This window comes from Notothenia rossii (genome assembly GCF_949606895.1).
Source record: "Notothenia rossii genome assembly, chromosome: 4".
Taxonomy (NCBI): domain Eukaryota; kingdom Metazoa; phylum Chordata; class Actinopteri; order Perciformes; family Nototheniidae; genus Notothenia; species Notothenia rossii.
Genome location: NC_136902.1, coordinates 69,602,763 through 69,621,663, shown reverse-complemented (window position 1 = coordinate 69,621,663; position 18,901 = coordinate 69,602,763). Strand labels below are relative to the sequence as shown.

General features: G+C 40.5%; 1 protein-coding gene across 1 annotated transcript in view; it reads left to right on the top strand.

Annotated features, from left to right (window-relative positions):
- The first annotated feature begins 5,861 nt into the window (after nt 1-5,861).
- fndc3a (fibronectin type III domain containing 3A) overlaps nt 5,862-18,901 on the top strand; it is a 50,552-nt gene continuing 37,512 nt past the window's right edge. The window contains 2 exon segments of the mRNA XM_079673816.1: nt 5,862-6,295; nt 8,693-8,836. Of these exon segments, the coding sequence (XP_079529942.1) occupies nt 8,726-8,836 (111 nt within the window). The 5' untranslated portion in view covers nt 5,862-6,295; nt 8,693-8,725.

Below are 18,901 nucleotides of genomic sequence, written 5' to 3'. Positions count from 1 at the left end.
TACAATATATTTCTTCTTGGAACATGTTCACATTATGCGAAACCAACCTCTTCTAAATAAATATAGATTTTCAGTAACTCTGTGGCAGCGAAGCACTTAGTGAACAATCTTGACACTTATTTAAGAAGCACTTTCTGTATTGATTTGAACTGTCATCAGTTTCCTGTATTGAATAATTGATTTACAAAAAATGTTGAATACTTTGTGGATTTAAACTCACCATTTAAAGAAAAATTGTTTTAACAACATGATAATGAGTTTTAAAAAATGTATTTTGTAAGGGCATCTTTTTAGTATTCATAGAAATATAATTATTTCCCACAGTATAGGTGCACATTAGAGATTAGGCCAGACCACCAACTGCTTTTGATGTAAAATTAAGTATATCATTAAAACTGTAAGTTCAATTGTCAATAAAAAAGCCAAAGTAACCAGCAGGTGGAGCTATGCCTGATACTTCATGACACATTGCACTTTAGTAGCAAAGCTTAAAAGTCCCTCACTTTGACAAACTCCTATTGTATTTGCATGTGTGTTGCGTGTCACTTAACATTCATGAGACCCAGAAAGAAAAAGGTTTCAAATGTCCTTTTTTTTTTTTATCACACAAGTCTTTTGGGTGGTATAAACATAATGACTAACAAAAACAAAAAATATATCTTTTTATTTTTGTTTTATTGTGTGTCCTTTGTAGAGGACATCGGGGCCCTTTCTCATTTCTCTAACTCCCCTCCTCTACTCCCCTCCTCGACTCCTATCCTCGAGACTTAGTCCCCTCCACAGGAGATGCGAGCGGAGGAGCCGAGGAGGGGAGCCGAGGAGAGAGGAGGGGAAGCCGCAGGCGGTTAGAGAAATGAGAACTCCTCTCCTCTGAGCGGTCATTTTAAAGAGACGTCCATTAATGATGACAGGAGGCACAGCAGCCCTCTGTCTGATGGACAGATGTGTTCACGACAACTTATATATATACTTTTAATTCATTCACAGTGCTGTATAATGAGACAATAACAGGCTACAGATGCGGACACACACACACACACACACACACACACACACACACACACACACACACACACACATATGTATATATTTATATAAATATATACAATTTCAGAATCAAACAGAGCACTCTCATAATAACGCAACACAATCAGAGACTGGATATATCCCCCCCTCCCCTCTCTGGTCGCTACAATGAGGAATTGGAATTACGGGCCAAAAGTTTTATTTAAAAGTATTAAAAGTAAGCATAGGACACCAAACCAACTGAGACCCGTCTGTCCGCCGCATCTACGCACTGTACAACACACACACCTACACACTGTAACACACACACCTACAGCCCCAAAGCATATAATCAGGCTACAGTTGTAGATATCTACTAAACTACAGCAAATAAAGAGAGTACGCCTATAGGCCTGTTATACTGAGTGATATATATTTTACACACTGCTCTGCTTTCGGCACGGACCTCACAGCTGTTCTCGATGTAAACATTGCGTCGTGATGAGAGCAGTTAATAAATAATATCCAGGGGATGCATGCAGAGCTGTCATTGGCTGAGATAAGTCCGGCCGTGCGTTATGACTCTTTTAAACCTCACTGTTGCCGGAAATGCATCTACGAAGGAGCCGTGGAGGACCGTGGAGGACCCATCAGTGTATCCTCGGTTAGAGCTCCTCCAGAGAGCCTCCTCGACGCTCGATCCTCGGTCCTCGAAGTGTATTTAGAGAAATGAGATGTCCTTCAACATGGCGCGCTGAAATTCATTTCCAGGTCACTACCGGAGGACCGAGGAGTCGAGGAGTCGAGGAGGGGGATTTGATGAAATGAGAAAGGGCCCATCGGGTGTTAGTTATGCGAAGCATAGTATACAAACATTTTTAAACAACATTAACATACAAGTACATTTAGACAAGCACAACAACTCAATGCAACACATATTGAGTCCTCATTTGTAGTGCTCCATCCTTTTTTGAAATACAGAGAGACATCTGACACTTAAGGCACTTGATGTATGTTTTCCCACTGCATCAATCTGTCATGAACCCTACAGAAACTTAAGTGTTAGTTTTGGCCCATAGTGGAGTCCATTTGTGTTGTGTAAAATGGGGGAAATAAAAAGTTAGCAAATCATGTCCTCCTCAGAGGACATTCATAAAAAACATTTAGTTGTAGGTCAAATAAGTACTCACTACAATAACTCCTAAGATGTTCCCTTGCTATAATTAATTAAAATATTGAGCTCACAACCCTGGCAATTAAAAATTGCAAACTTACCATTTCTCTTTCTATAAATAGTGCTTGTGTTGATGGACGCCATTTTGAAATACAATGAAATTATCTTTTTCAAAGCCACACCCCCACATAGTCATATGTTTGAAAAGCCAAGGATGTCCTCTGTGGAGTCTGTGTGGAGTACAATTTGACTTAATGTTGTGGCATGTATATCCTCAAAGTAATGGACCAAAACCCAATGTTCTCCACAGAGGACAACAATGAATGGGTGGGTCTCTGGAGGATATTTCCCAAAAATACTAATTTGCAAGTTTTAATGGAAAAGCAGTTGCTATAATATGACTTATTAGCATGTTCAAGGGTTTTTTGATTAAAGCTAAAGCATACTATACAAATTGTAAAATTGATTATAGTAATTGAAATACACTTGTAAACAAATGATCTGTCATCTAAGGTACATTTTGGCACTGCAACATACAGTACCACAACATGTAAAGGACTGCATACAACCAAGACATGATGCCATCGTGAATTTGCCTTCAAATTAGGTATTTTGATGTGATACTGAATTGTGATGTTTCTCATTAATGATGACAGGAGGCACATCAGCCCTCTGTCTGATGGACAGATGTGTTCACGACGACTTATATATTTACTTTTAATTCATTCACAGTGCTGTATAATGAGACAATAACAGGCTACAGATGCGGACACACACACACACACACACACACACACACACACACACACACACACACACACACACACACATATGTATATATTTATATAAATATATACAATTTCAGAATCAAACAGAGCACTCTCATAATAACGCAACACAATCAGAGACTGGATATATCCCCCCCCCTCCCCTCTCTGGTCGCTACAATGAGGAATTGGAATTACGGGCCAAAAGTTTTATTTAAAAGTATTAAAAGTAAGCATAGGACACCAAACCAACTGAGACCCGTCTGTCCGCCGCATCTACGCACTGTACAACACAAACACCTACACACTGTAACACACACACCTACAGCCCCAAAGCATATAATCAGGCTACAGTTGTAGATATCTACTAAACTACAGCAAATAAAGAGAGTAGGCCTATAGGCCTGTTATACTGAGTGATATATATTTTACACACTGCTCTGCTTTCGGCACGGACCTCACAGCTGTTCTCGATGTAAACATTGCGTCGTGATGAGAGCAGTTAATAAATAATATCCAGGAGATGCATGCAGAGCTGTCATTGGCTGAGATAAGTCCGGCCGTGCGTTATGACTCTTTTAAACCTCACTGTTGCCGGAAATGCATCTACGAAGAAGCCGTGGAGGACCGTGGAGGAGGACCCATCAGTGTATCCTCGGTTAGAGCTCCTCCAGAGAGCCTCCTCGACGCTCGATCCTCGGTCCTCGAAGTGCATTTAGAGAAATGAGATGTCCTTCAACATGGCGCGCTGACATTCATTTCCAGGTCACTACCGGAGGACCGAGGAGTCGAGGAGTCGAGGAAATGAGAAAGGGCCCATCGGGTGTTAGTTATGCGAAGCATAGTATACAAACATTTTTAAACAACATTAACATACAAGTACATTTAGACAAGCATAACAACTCAATGCAACACATATTGAGTCCTCATTTGTAGTGCTCCATCCTTTTTTGAAATACAGAGAGACATCTGACACTTAAGGCACTTGATGTATGTTTTCCCACTGCATCAATCTGTCATGAACCCTACAGAAACCTAAGTGTTAGTTTTGGCCCATAGTGGACTCCATTTGTGTTGTGTAAAATGGGGGAAATAAAAAGTTAGCAAATCCTATCCTCCTCAGAGGACATTCATAAAAAACATTAAGTTGTAGGTCAAATAAGTACTCACTACAATAACTCCTAAGATGTTCCCTTGCTATAATTAATTAAAATATTGAGCTCACAACCCTGGCAATTAAAAAATTGCAAACTTACCATTTCTCTTTCTATAAATAGTGCTTGTGTTGATGGACGCCATTTTGAAATACAATGAAATTATCTTTTTCAAAGCCACACCCCCACATAGTCATATGTTTGAAAAGCCAAGGATGTCCTCTGTGGAGTCTGTGTGGAGTACAATTTGACTTAATGTTGTGGCATGTATATCCTCAAAGTAATGGACCAAAACCCAATGTTCTCCACAGAGGACAAAAATGAATGGGTGGGTCTCTGGAGGATATTTCTCAAAAATACTAATTTGCAAGTTTTAATGGAAAAGCAGTTGCTATAATATGACTTATTAGCATGTTCAAGGGTTTCTTGATTAAAGCTAAAGCATACTATACAAATTGTAAAATTGATTATAGTAATTGAAATACACTTGTAAACAAATGATCTGTCATCTAAGGTACATTTTGGCACTGCAACATACAGTACCACAACATGTAAAGGACTGCATACAACCAAGACATGATGCCATCGTGAATTTGCCTTCAAATTAGGTATTTTGATGTGATACTGAATTGTGATGTTTCTCAGTGTTGTTCCCTGTCCAACAGTAACAAGTCCCTGGGACTTTGTATAATAAGGAGATGGAGCCATATCAATGGACCACCCATGCACAATCAAAACAATATAGATTTGGGCCGTGATAAGAATCTAATCAAAGCCCCAGAAAAATCTTCAAAATGTAACAATTGCTGCGAGTCATGTGGACATCATTTATTACATGCACACTTGTAGTGTTGAAATGATATGTCAAATTTCAAGTCTACTTAGTGGTGCTAATAGTTTCGTTCTATAGGAATTATTATACTCTAGGCTGAACACACGATATGACTAGAAACCTTTAAAGGCAATATGATGTTGTTAAGGTGGACCGGATATTTCCAATAAGGATTGGGCCAGTTTTCAGAGTTGGCTGTTCAGGCAGAACTGAAACTAATATGATCACATCCATGTCAATCCAATGGGATCCTTGTATAGTTTCACCACAATAAACCAATAAAAAATGTTTCTCTGTGACTGACTTGGTGAAATAAAACGATAACACACACGTCAACCTTAAGGTCCTCCTTAAAATCATGAAAATCTACGTAGACAGATGAAGCTAATTATAACTGTACAGATGGGCTAATTATAACTGTACACACTATTGAATGCTGATGGAACCATTCAAAAGCAAAACAACATGACAATATTAGAAATATTATTTCCCCCTTTTTCCCCACCCTTTTAAATCCATATGTCAATCAAACATTGTATACACACAAAACATTGACATCAGGGGTACACAGGTACATACAGAGTTAAACAAAATAAAGAAAAAATAATATAAATAAATAAACATATAAGATATAAAGACAATTGTGATAAAAACAAAAGGTACAATTTCTAGTAAAAATATAATAAAAATAAGAATCGAATACAAATTTGGTTGTTGTAACTTTAAGTAAACATTTTCAACATTTGGTTTAGTGTCAGTCCATTTTGATTGTGAATGTGAAATGTTCGCACAAATAAAATTAGTTGTATAAAAACATATATATTGTATCAAATCCAAAACCTTTAAAGTTTAATAAAATGTCCTCTTCCTGAAGTTGTATCCATTATAAATATTTGTATTTGTTATCTGGGCACTTGGGATTCGTCATGATTTGCAGTATCACGCATGCGCACAGAGCCCTGCATCGATGGAGAAATTCCTGACTTTTATGCGAGGTGCAGGGTTGGATGGAAAGTTATCTCGATAAACTGGCAATCAGGCTAACATTATCGGTTCTTAGCATCGTCACCGTTGCTCGATAGTCACGCCGATCTGTTTGAGGTGTAGTCAATACGGGCGGTCGACGTTCACGTTAGGAGAGAAGCACATCTCGCTTACTATTAGCTAAGGTAGCATTAGGGTAGCTAACACTAGCATGTCACATATTGCCTGTGTTTATCCAGGTAGCTAGTAAGGTTTTCGGTTCAGGTGTTGCAGGAAGCAGCAGGTCACCGGTGGTTGCTGACGTAAAACATTTCGGGGAAAGCTGCAGATAAATCATCACTGTGTCACACAGACTGCTGCTGCTGTGCCTGCTGACTGAGTGAGTAACGCTAGCTGATAATAACCCACTTATGTTGCTGACAGACAACATATGGTGTATTACCTGTGTCTCTTAAAGGACCCGAATTAAACTGTATTGTTTGTGAGTTAGCTGTTAGATAACCAACAACTATGACACAACGCTAAGCACACAACACACATAACACACGTACACATACACTTGTAGCCAGAGTAAACACTTGCAACAAGCTAACCTAGTTAACTTAGGCGAATAAAAAGAGCATTACCTCTGAACATTGACGTTAGTATTACTTGTGGGATATGTTACGAAAGTATGCTTGTAATTGTTAGAACGTATGTAAAGCACAGTGGGTAATGTTAAGGAAATACATACACTCAATACAGAATCAGCTTTTACACAGTGTATTAGGAAACAATTTCTCCAGATAAATGTCACATTAGAGTATTGGCTCACACCTGTATCAATCTTAGTCATATAATATGTATAAGTGTTGGCTAGTTACAATGTCCTATTATTCGGATTCAGGGTGTTTTCCCCATTTGACCAAAACTGAAAGACAGCTGTTGTGTCCTAATTGACTGGTCTCTCAGCCACAGTCAAATATGATCTACCGTCAACAACAGATGGTACAATAATTTCCATATAGAAGTTATTTTTTAATCTGCTACAACAGTTACGTCTATGCACAGGTTTCAGTGTAATGCAACCAGAGTTTAATGCCAGTGTTAGATGGTGTTTTCAGAGGTAATACCTACACCTTACAGAATGTTCATATATTAGTACAGTAAGTTTGGCATTCACGCAGTCCCCAAAGTTAACTCAACGCAAGTACTTTATAACTGTAGTAAAGAAAACACCTAATATCACCCATTCACCATAATCAAATATCATATTCAGGATAATTACCTCTCACATTATAATTTTCAGTCTGAGAATATAATGCAAATGTGGGGCTTATCAAGTTTCAAATGTGAGCAAATATAAACAAAGGGAGTGCCTGTGATAAGGGTTACTTCTCTATTTCAGAAGCTTAGCTAGCAGTTGAACTGTGTGTTTGAAACATTAATTCGGACTTGAACATAAATATACTTGAAATTGTCTTGTGTTATAGAGTAATACTCCAAGCGACTGCTGTGGTTGACCTGGAGGCCCAAACACCACACAAGAAGCCTGCCATCATCTATTAATACTGGGCTAATCACATGTCAGTCCTCTACTGTAGCAATAGTTCCTTCAAGCCCAGTTCATTGACCATCACACTGTAAACTGACTTTGTTATTTAAGCTTAAGGAGGGGCGGGACTAAAGCTAACAGATAAGCCAGATCACAGTGAGGATCGGGGGCGCATGCGCTAGATTGTAATTAGGTTCAAGGACACATGTTACATTTCTCTCATGGTGTTCTGTCATTGTTTTTTTTAAATTCTCTAAGCCACTTTATCTTTTCATGTATTCATCTGTTTCAGTCTCAGCTTGGCCCCCTTTCAGTCTTATATAATTGCAGTTTTGAACAGGAACTGTATCTTACCTACATACTTTGCTACGGTTTGGCATGAGCTTATGCATAATCCATATTGGTTGATGTAGATTTGTTAATTGCTAATATATGCTTCCAATGTAATAACAAAAATAACAGTTACCAATTTTGCTGTATTATTGAAAATCCCTTGTGAAACATAAATCAGTTATACTTTATTTCAATCATAATTTATTCGACTTATATACACACTATATATATATATATATATACACACACAATTCTTGTCTACTTCATAATAACAGCATTCACCCACATCCCAACATTTGACAAATAAAGGTGATAATGTTCTCATACTATATTATAAGAGAGGGGAGGGAGAAGCCGCATCCTGTTGTGTTCTGGGTAAAGGTAGTTCTCAGCAGAGATCTATTGACTTGCTGTAAAGGCCCTGACGCACCAAACTGACACCAAAGAACACGTCCCGACAGACCCGACTGTTGTGTCATCTCACGTCTCCTGTGTCTTGGCCAAAAAGTCGCACTGGAACACACCGCAAAGACTTCAGCCAATGGCGAAGTAGCACGTACGCACTGCGCATGCGTGACTGGCAATAACTCTCCTTACCAGCAGGCGGCGGTAGTGTGTATTTCGTCATTCAAAAAGAGGCGTACTTCGTTTGGACAGCCAATCAGAGTAATTTATTTTGCCGACAGCCTCCGCTCCCGATTTAACATGTTCAATTGGGAGCGGAAGGTGTCGGCACGGCCGAAAAGACCCGACGGTGCGGGACACACCAATCTGAGTAGGGCGACAGGACGCTCATCGACGGCCGAAATCGGCTTGGTGTGTCAGGGCCTTAAGACTCGAGGCGATGACACTACCAATCTCTGAGGTATACTTTGTGATTTTCTATTGATTGCAGTGTCTTTGTTGCAGGAGTACCTCTTCAGTGGTGTGAATGAGGGAGATATGGCAGACCACACCCCACCTCTGGAGTCCGGCCAGCTTCTCAGTCCTGAACTCCCAATGCTGGCCTCACCCCCACCCCCAGCCATGGTCAATGGGGATGGCCCCCAGCAGGTATTGTAGCATACCTCTGCCCTCATGTCTCTCTGCTTTTACTCACGCTCGCCACATCAAGTTGTTTATGCCCAAACTGCCTTCTGGCCATCTACCTTGTAATTACAGTTGAAAGGAATTTGTTAGAAGTATATTTGTCTGTTATCTGTTGTTGGCCTTAAGGTCTTTAGTTGCATATTTTGTCCATTGGGATAAGGAAAATAAAGCCATTAAACATGTGCTAGCCGTTTTTGTGCTTGCCAAAAAAGTGTGTAATTATCACGCATAACACTGGGCGGCTTTTGGCTAACCCATGAATATTGATGCCTTAAAATGAACCACATTCACAGACTTAATCAAATACATTTTAATAGGTGAATTCAAAGCACTCAAACAATTAATAACGTAGTAACACTAGGCACTGACATAGTGTATCATATGACCAGCATAACAGGGAACCACGGATGTAGTATTCGGTCTGATATGTACACCAACATAGCCTGGAGAAAAGGGTGTGTGTCTGTCAAAGGCAATAATAAATCAAGAGGTGGCTGAATCTCTTGTACCTTTTTATGAAACCTGATACGTTTGGTGGCTTGTTTCCGACGCTAAACGAAATATGCACATATGACTCTTACTCAGATAAGTATTGAAACAACACATACGGAAATATCTTAGCAACACTGCTTAAGGAACACGTTTCACATGCAACAGGTGTTGTTAGTCAGGAACAACATCTCTCGGTTTTGATAGCAGCCTATTCTGCTTGGGCACAGGATATAGGGTGATATCCCCCTTCATCGGTCATCAGTATCAAAAGGAGATTGAGTGGCGCTGACAAGCCAGGGTGATTTCCCTGTCATTTTGATCGTCATCAGTTCGATTTGCTTAATTTTAAGTCACTTCCTGGGGGAAAGCATTGAACCCACAGTGATATCTTTCCGTCATTTCCTCAGTCTCATGCAGTTTGTCAAGATAAGACTCGCTAATATTAGCACTGCCCTCAATGCGCACTTCTAGCTGTCGTGTCATTTTCCACAGTGGAACATCCCTTCCCTGAATCAGGCTTTGTTCACTAAGAGATCACATTTTGCTGGTTGTCGGGCTGTGGGGGGTGTTGTTCTCATGGAATTCGGTTACCTTACCACCTCCCACAAAGGTTACCTGATTACCTGTACTTTTCCCGTGTCAGTGTTTACCCAGCTTCAATAAGAACTACAGGAATAAAATGCTGCTGTTCCTATCTGGCTCACATCATTACCACCCTGCTGCTCGGACCAATTTGAGACACTGCATGGTCATGATGGCTGAAATGTACGATGAGGAGGAATAGCAAATATCAAATAACACACAGCAGTGGCTTTGTTTTTCAAATGTTTTTTTTTTGCACTACAGGTATTAGTGTATCTGTCCTAACCCAGACACATGACAAGTAGATACAGTGACAAATCATTTATTTAGAAAGGATACGATTTTTAGTTTCAGATTGACTAAATGATATTAGGTTTTAATAGCAGCAGCTACAAACCAAAATTATGAATGACAAAAAAGCCGAAATCTATCAAGTATTGAAGACCCATTGTCAAAACAAATCTGCCAACTGCTGAATCAACGTAACAAATAATGTGCAGTGAAATACAAAGCCAAAGTTTTTGGCCAGTACCAATTGCTTATGTATTTTTTACTGAAATGCTGCTGGAAACTTATATTACACAATCAGTTTCAGGGTCATATCATTATCTGTAGCCATTATATTTAAATCTGCTATATGGCTGCATGTCTTTGCAAATATAATGGCTTATTACTTCAGTTATTTTTCTTTGACCATGGAGAGCAGAGTGTGCAGTTGCTAATGCTAGCATGGTTAGCTTGCCTGAGACAGACTTCTCCCGCATGTGATGGTAAAACCCATACTATGTGTTAAAACATGTAATAAGCATTTTATATTTGCTTTGGGTTTTGCAAAGTAATTCTATTTGAAAAATCAGAAGACCTGACATAACTTACAGTTGTCTGGACTGCTGAGAAGTATACTGTCTACATTGAGAAGTATTTTGTTCATGTTTGCATGAAGAATGATAGGCCCCACAAATAAACAAACATAGTTATTCGGTAAGGCATTTGCCTTTCAGATATGTTAGTTTACTTGAAAAAAAGAAATTGACACTAAATTCAGTTCTTCCTTTTATTGTGGGTGTTTAAGTGCCTTTCCAAAGCGCATATGGCATTTTTATATGACTGCTGCACAAGCGATATTAATTGTACATTATTTGATCTGGGGGATTTTCATTCAACAACTGTTGTTTGAGTGTCTCTGTGAATAAGGCCTATCTTATGTGTGTCTTGTGTCTGAAGAGGTGTGTAAATATCATGACAGCTGCAGAGTGAGGAGCATAAACCACTGGAGGGGTCTGGGCCCTGACAGAACGAGGATAGACTGTGGTGACAGTGAAAAGGATTCAGAGCGATGGCTGACCCCTTCGTTTCTGACCTTTTTAGTTGGAGAAACTGCAGGGACACTTCATTCTTTGTTCTGGTTTTCTTTATCCCAGTCACGGCTTGGTATTAACGCTCTGTTGGACCAATTATTCTGAGTCACAGAGGAAGCTGTTGTCTTGGGGTCATTACCTGAGATGATTCCTTTTTAGATATGACTTTGGCTACAGTATGATTCACTGCTTCCATCCATTTAATCCCCCCCCCACCCCAAGTTTTTTCCTGCTCTCGCCATTTGGTTTGTAGCTAAATGGGTAACGGATGAATCAGTCTGTTTCTGTCAATGTTTAAGCCCAGCTAATGGCTTATGTACTTAGCTGTTGTCTGTGCTGATGGGTATGTATATTTTCTTCCATTTTGTTCATTACCCTTTTTCATTAGACCAGCCATTTTAATGTTTTCATGTTCGTTGTGCTTGTTTTTATATTCTACTGCTTTGCTATATTTACCAGACGGTGTTTGTAACCTGGCAGACTGAGAGAGATTAAAACACCTCTTAGAAAGATGTCATAAACTGTTTGTTGGTAGTTATTTGTCAAAATATTAGTATCAGTATCACTTCTATGCTTACTCCTTGCTGTCTAGTTCTGAAATCCATTTCAAGTAATCATCAGACATTTCGGGATAATCTTTCAGTTTCCATATATTATTACAAGATCTTTCAATACAATATAGAACAGTGAATACAGGAGTTTAAAAAAAGTCATTTCTAATCTAACGCTACACAAGTATAGTCGTTGTTTTTAATTCTATTTCATGAGCTAAGATTTGACAATAATACAAAAACCTCACTGTTTGTTTTGGTTGTGTTTGTGAGAAACTCGGCATAAGTAGTAACTACACAAATTGAACAGGGAGCACCCAGCCATGAGTGTGTGGCCTGCTTGTGGCTATGTGCCATGCGTGGGCTAATGTTACTGTGGGATAGTGAGACCTCACTCCCGAGTCGAATCAGCCGTCTTCAGTGCTGGCCTTGTATGCTATAGCCAGACACAGGAGACAGGGCCTTGGAAATGTGCCCATCACAAGTTGCCAGAGGCCTCGAGATGTTGTGACAAAAACGCAACCCACTCTGCTGGTCAGCCACTGAATCATCTGTGAAGATGGGGGTGAGCCCACTGTTTGTCAACTCTTGTGAGGAGGTGGACAGGGTGTGACTCAGCAGTGTTTTGTAGACTTTCCTCCAAGCAAGTGGGACAAACCATAGACTGCGGCAATTTTCAGAGCATACACAAAGTACTGAATATATTTACTCAATCCATATACTGACCTGAGCTCTTCCCAATTACCATTCAAGCACTGCATTCATCAAGATGTAAACATTTATATTGTATATTATAGTACATGGCCCATTACATATTAAAGAACCAGTCCTAAAATTCAGTAAACTGATAATTAGGAGAACGTTTGAATAGTACTTGTCATATCATACAGTAACACAGGGCCCCTAAATGAATAAACTGGGATTTTAAAGGGATTTATTTTGGGTAAGAAATGTTTCTAACAAAAAAACTGAATTGCTTCTTTTGCACAAAATGGCACATCTATATTCATTTTTAGTTCTAATTTCATAATCTGTGTAAAACTGGGTAGATGACAAACCTTTGGAGAAAGCTTTCTCTGGAAACGTTTTTTACACATATCTGTGGAAGCGTACATGAGGTGTTGTCAATATACATTTCTAAAATATGAAACTACCTCAAATTCTCCTAGAGCAGATTTACCAAACAAAGTGACCAAGCTAGAAAGACCTTAGCCAGGGAGCTGACCTCAAACCCAGGGACAACTGTGACATTAGTTTAAAGTGATGAGAGATTTCTCTGGAAGGACTACACTCAGTAGAGCACTTCACAAGTCTGGGCTATGTGGTAAAGGAGCCAGATGGAAGGCACTTCTGAGGAGAAACAAAAGACAGCCAAGACCCATGACAGCATGCCTGGAGATTGCAGGAATTCATGTGAAATGTTCAGAGGGCAATAGCCAAAAGAAAATACTTGGATTTACCAAAAATGATTATCTCAGCTGGAGTGGAGAACTCTGCATCAGGACAATGATAGGCTATCTAAGGCTCCGTTTCCACAGAGACGAAACGGAGAACGAATCGAATTCGATATCAAAAACGTCTTCCGTCCACACGGTATTGGCTCAAGAAACGTGTCCGTCCACACGAGACAGCTCAACCCGCTGGAGACGCTGTAGTACATATGCCAGGCCTGGAATTGGCGCTGTACTTCCGCCGCAAAATACACCAAAAGCAGTGAAGACCCCCCGAGCATGGTTGCCATGGCTGCTTGGTTGCCCTTCTGTTTATTCTCCGCGGTGGATTTAGCAACATGCAGTTCTCCATGTCCACTTGTTGCTGATGGTTGTGCTAGAGGAGCTGTAGATTTGCACCAACATCTGTAACATGGTCAGTAGCAGTAGCTACTGACAGTAGCTACTGACCATGCTACAGCAGTGAGCAGGAGAGGCGGGGCTATGGCTTAATCGTTATCAGGAAATGATCGTTAGGCCCCCCAGAGCGTTTCGTCCTCAGATCTACCCACCTTGGGACCCGTTATCGTTTGAGGGCTCCGTTTCCGCGGTTCCGTTACGGCCTCGTGTGGACGAACCGTCCATACGATGGAGAACTATAGCGGATACAACCTGTTTCGTCTCCGTGTAAACGTGGCCTAACACCAGCTCCAATGTGAAGAGTGTGGTGACACTAGGGCTTACTTTTCATTGGACATGTTCATTGGACATGTTAATGCGAGCAGAAACCAGAGCCAAATTCACAAGTAAAAATCTATTCACCGAAGCATCCAGCATTTGCGTGCTGATTTGACATTAAGTAGGACAATGTTCCTATCCAGGCACCTAGATCAATACTGGATAGGCTTCAGTTTGTGATTGATCTGTAATAACTCCTAGTTAAATACAGTCCAACCAAATTTAGAGCACAGTGGAGACATGACAGTGCCCAGGTTGTCCATACTAAGGTAGACATAGACACTTATAAAGATGGTGATGTCAGTGGTTGAATAGTTGTTGGAAAAAATTAAATGGCAGATGTCATTTTGTTTCATAATGTAAATCACATTATAGAATCTGAAATCAGAGAATTTCCTTTTATTTCTTTAAAAATAACTCAAACATAAAGACATTATCTAAATGGTCGGAGATTTACTGAGTTGACAACTCATGGATAAATCTTTGCAGCTCAAACCGATAATCACCTAAGGCCTTGATCCAAATATAACTATGAACATTGAGTGGACACATAAAAAGCAAATTAACAAATAAAACAGAATGCTTCTGTGTGGCTTCTTGATCATACACATTGACTGTGCTTTGAATAATACATATAACATATCATCTCCTTTGTGAGCTCATATTGCTAAGACGACACTACTACTATTTATAAGGACTTGCTACAGTATCAATAAAATCCTAGAAAATATGTTTTTCCAGTCTGTTTCTATCCTCCTTTCCTGTCATGCGATTTTACCAGGGGATCCTGCAGGGTGGAGGATCTTCAAATTGCCTTGAATTATCATTGCGCATGTAAGCATATGCCATCAGCTGCAGGGAGACTGCAGTAGTTCCTAGCTAGTTCCGCCACTGGCAGGATTTCCCTGTGTCATTTGGCTCCCGTTTCCTGTCTACCCAGCTGCGAGTTCACATCAACGCACAGTAAACAATTAAGAGGAACAAATAGTGAGAAACCTGAACTCTGAGTCACCAACGGTTGAGAAACGTCAGAGCTAACAGCCATGAACGCACAGACAGAGCAGCTCATTCCCCCGCGTAATAAAACAGCAGTGGCCACCTGTGTGACAGTGTGTGCTAATTGATCTACACTCTCTCTGCATTGTGCTCATACATGGATACAAATCCTTTCAATTGAGAGGACAACATGTATTGTTTTTTGTAGGAATTTGTGGCAGTCTGATTTGATTTTCTTTGTTCGCATGGTTTCTTCCATCCCGCTTTGTTCAGAAGATCTTCCCTGTCGCGATTGTGACCATCTCACTTTACAGTGCTTAGTCATCTGTGTGGAAAAATAACCTTTGCAGTATCCTAGCACTGTTGGTCTATCCACTTTCAAAAAAATTAATCTTACAGTTGGTTTTTGAAAGCAGCATCACATTCAGGGACACATTTATTCTATAGCAGGGGCATAGCTCGGGCTGAGCCTGAACGTATTTGACTGTAGCCCTGTAAATTCAGAATTATACGAGCTGATCTTCATTCAGGGGGATGTCATAGCTGGGGTTGTGTATGGATGAGGGGAATAGGGTTGGCAGATGCTGCAAGCAAGAGGAGTTATCAGAAGAGAACAAAAAAAATGGAGGATTTCTTTGCTTATTCTCCGCAAATATACAATATTTGACTATTGTACATATTAGTTTTCAATACGTTGCATACAATGCTATTCACAAACTGTGAAACCTCTGTTGGATGTTTTACAGTGCTATAACATTAGGAGGCAATCCTTTGAAATTCAGAGCAAAATAGCAGTCTAAGCATAAATTATTAAAAATAGATTAAATATCAAAATCCTCAACTCAAAAACACTAATTAAATCCCACATTACAGATCAATATTGTGCAGTTGTTTATTAGAACAGAAAATATTTCAACATTATTTCTTGCAAAGACCTCCTTCCAGTTGCAGACTGTTTATATAAACTGTTCTGCAACTATAGCTCCAATTTGTTCAGTAAATATGTGGGCTATGGCAACAAGTAACAGAAAACGGGGCTTGCAGCAGGCTGCTAGCTTTATTAGTGCCAAGATTACAGTTCATTTCATTTGTTTATTTAAGGTTGCTAATGGCGTTCTTCACTGTCTAAAATTAGATTGCAGTTGTCTATAATCGCTTTGTGGACATATACACAGTACTCCAGAGTATTTTTGTTGGGTAATCTATGGTAGGGCTAACCCATACAGTGGTGGGGCTCAAGTCAGTATTTGCAATGTAATTACATACACGCTATATCGCCCCCCTTGACAGCGAAACGCCACACGTGAGGTTTAGATTATTTCCCTGTTTCAATCAGAATGGAACTGTATGAAATAAAACGGCACATTTGTCTTGAAGTAAATAGAAAGGGATCACTGTGAACGTGACGTATGATAGTACACGTTGAAGATCCAATGGGGATACTGACTGGCGGTTCGGATCAATCTCAATCAGTAATGCATGACGCAGACCCAACGTTTCGTTGCTCTTATTGGCTGTAGGTCTATTCAAATGATATTATAACGCCAGAGAATTTCCACACCTTTAGTGTATAAAACTCCCCCACTACTTAGACTATTCCTTGCACCCCTCTTCTAGCATAACCCCGAATGGTCTCAACCATATTGCATCAGTAACGTGCACTTGTTGTTACAGCAGGATCAGTTTATGTGTTGTGGACACGACCTGTATATGTTCGCAAGCCGTGTTCTCAACATTTAGCATTTTGCTTATTATTTAATGTGCTTACTTTAACATCATTTTTCATGGTGGGGCTGAGGTGGGGCTATGCCATTTCTTGGTATGGCTGTAGCCTACCCCAGCCATACCCTGGCGCCGCCACTGCATAAACAGTATTTTTTTTCCTGCAAAAGGATAGAAAATCAGCATGTATTAAAATTGAAAGTTGGATTATTTAAAAAGAAAAACCACAACAGTTAATTCAATTGGGGTTTTGGTAATAACTTCTAGATTTTGTTGAAAAATAAATTCTTGTTTGAACAGATTCTCAGCCTCATGATCAAAAGATGTAATTGATTTGAACAATGCAACACTTTATAAATAGTGTTGGTTTTGTTTCTTAGCATTCTTCATCTTTCAAAAATAAATGTAACTTCATATTTCCCTCAAGTCATCTTACTGCATACACCTATACTCTACTCCTGATCATTACTGCTAGTGGTTATATGTATGTAATCCCTTCAAATGATCTTCTTATCATTTTGCAAGAAGCAATAACAAGCAGAGGTTGTTTTTTTAAGAGGTTGTGCTTTTTTGTAGGTTCACCGCTTGCGCAACAGTATCAGTGACGCAGACGTATCTTTTAACTTGGCACATGCTGATCAAGTTATCAGCACTGTCGCTTTAAGGAATGATCCATTAAAATGAATAAGGACAGATGTTACAGAAGCAGTGAATACTTGCAAGCTCTTGTTTATTGTGTCGCTGTACATAGTGTCTCTGTTTTGACTGTCAGTGGGCTGCTTTGTGATCTTTGAAGACAGTAAAGAGAACTCAAGGGTGCAATTGTCGCCGAGCACTGGAGCTCTGAAATGGAACTCCCACCACCTCATCTCCTCTCGCATCGATCGGAGTATTAAGAGAGGGTGTATGGCATGTCGCTCTGTGAATGGGAGAGAGAGCCAGAGAGAGTAAGGGAGAGGGGGAGGGAGAGACACTGTAGCGTAGTCGTATATGTCAGCCTCAGAAGCTGCGTGAGTCGCTCTTCGCCCTCACACCGTTGTTGTTGTTGTGAAAAAAGGCAGAACAAAGGACTCCCCACGCAGTGGAACCCTTATACCTGCTTAGCTGTGTTGTGAACACGCCCTGATGGAATGCTTTAGAAATGAACCACGTTAAGGAGCACAGCAGGCGTAAACTGAGCTGGCACACAGTCAGTGACAGAGGAACTGAATAGCAAACTGAGGCATCATCCTTCTCAGATTTGGTCCGGTTTTCCTGGGTTCATCCGCCTCCTTTTCCAGAGAGTGGCCACTGCTGATAAGGTTTCAATCCCCTCTCTGAAGGTTTGGCACGGACATCGCTGTGGCTTATTTGTTGAAGGGGTTGCTGTGGATACTGACGGTAGGGAGGCTGCACTGGAGCCAGAGGCAAGAGTGAACAAGCCGCCTGCTGCAGAGTGCACCGCTATGGAGCAGATGAGGCTGAACCAGGCTAAGCAAACATGAGATTTACGCCACACTTTATGTGAACGCTACATCCAGCGCAAGAGGCTAAGCCCCATCCTCCTACAAAGCTCCTCGTCGTCCTCGTCTCTCTCGACTGTTTCTTCCTGGATTTTGTGCAGGAGTGGATGGAAGTGGAGGGTGCAAAGGACCAGCCCAGCCAGATGTGTTAGCATTGCGGGTCATGTGATTTCTCATGAGGGTTGGGTAAAGTGGTGGAGGGTCTGGTAGACCCTGGAGCATCTTTTTTTCTTCTTCTTTTTTTTCTCTGTGACTGCGTGAGTAGCAACGCCTGAATGAGAAAAAGCAATGCGGGCAACAGTAAGTAGCAGTCAGATATTTTATTAGCAATTCTGTTTTATGACATGAACATGCAATGGATGTCTCTGTATTGTTTTCAATGTAACGCCCAACGTAAAGATTGATATTCCTAGAAGAGTGTTTGCTTCACACAGAAGGGGGGTGGACAACAAACATACACATGCACCCCACTGTGTGTGAAGTGCCTAGACTTTGATTCAATTAGACCTCCGTTGCCCCACACCCCCCTCCCACCACCATCTACACTTGCTGCTGACGCTGCCTGTATGGGTGTGTATGAGCATATGAGCTTCTGTGTGTGTGTGGCAGTCAAAGGGCTCTTTCCTCTCCCTGCTGAGCACATGAATGGGAGCAGTGT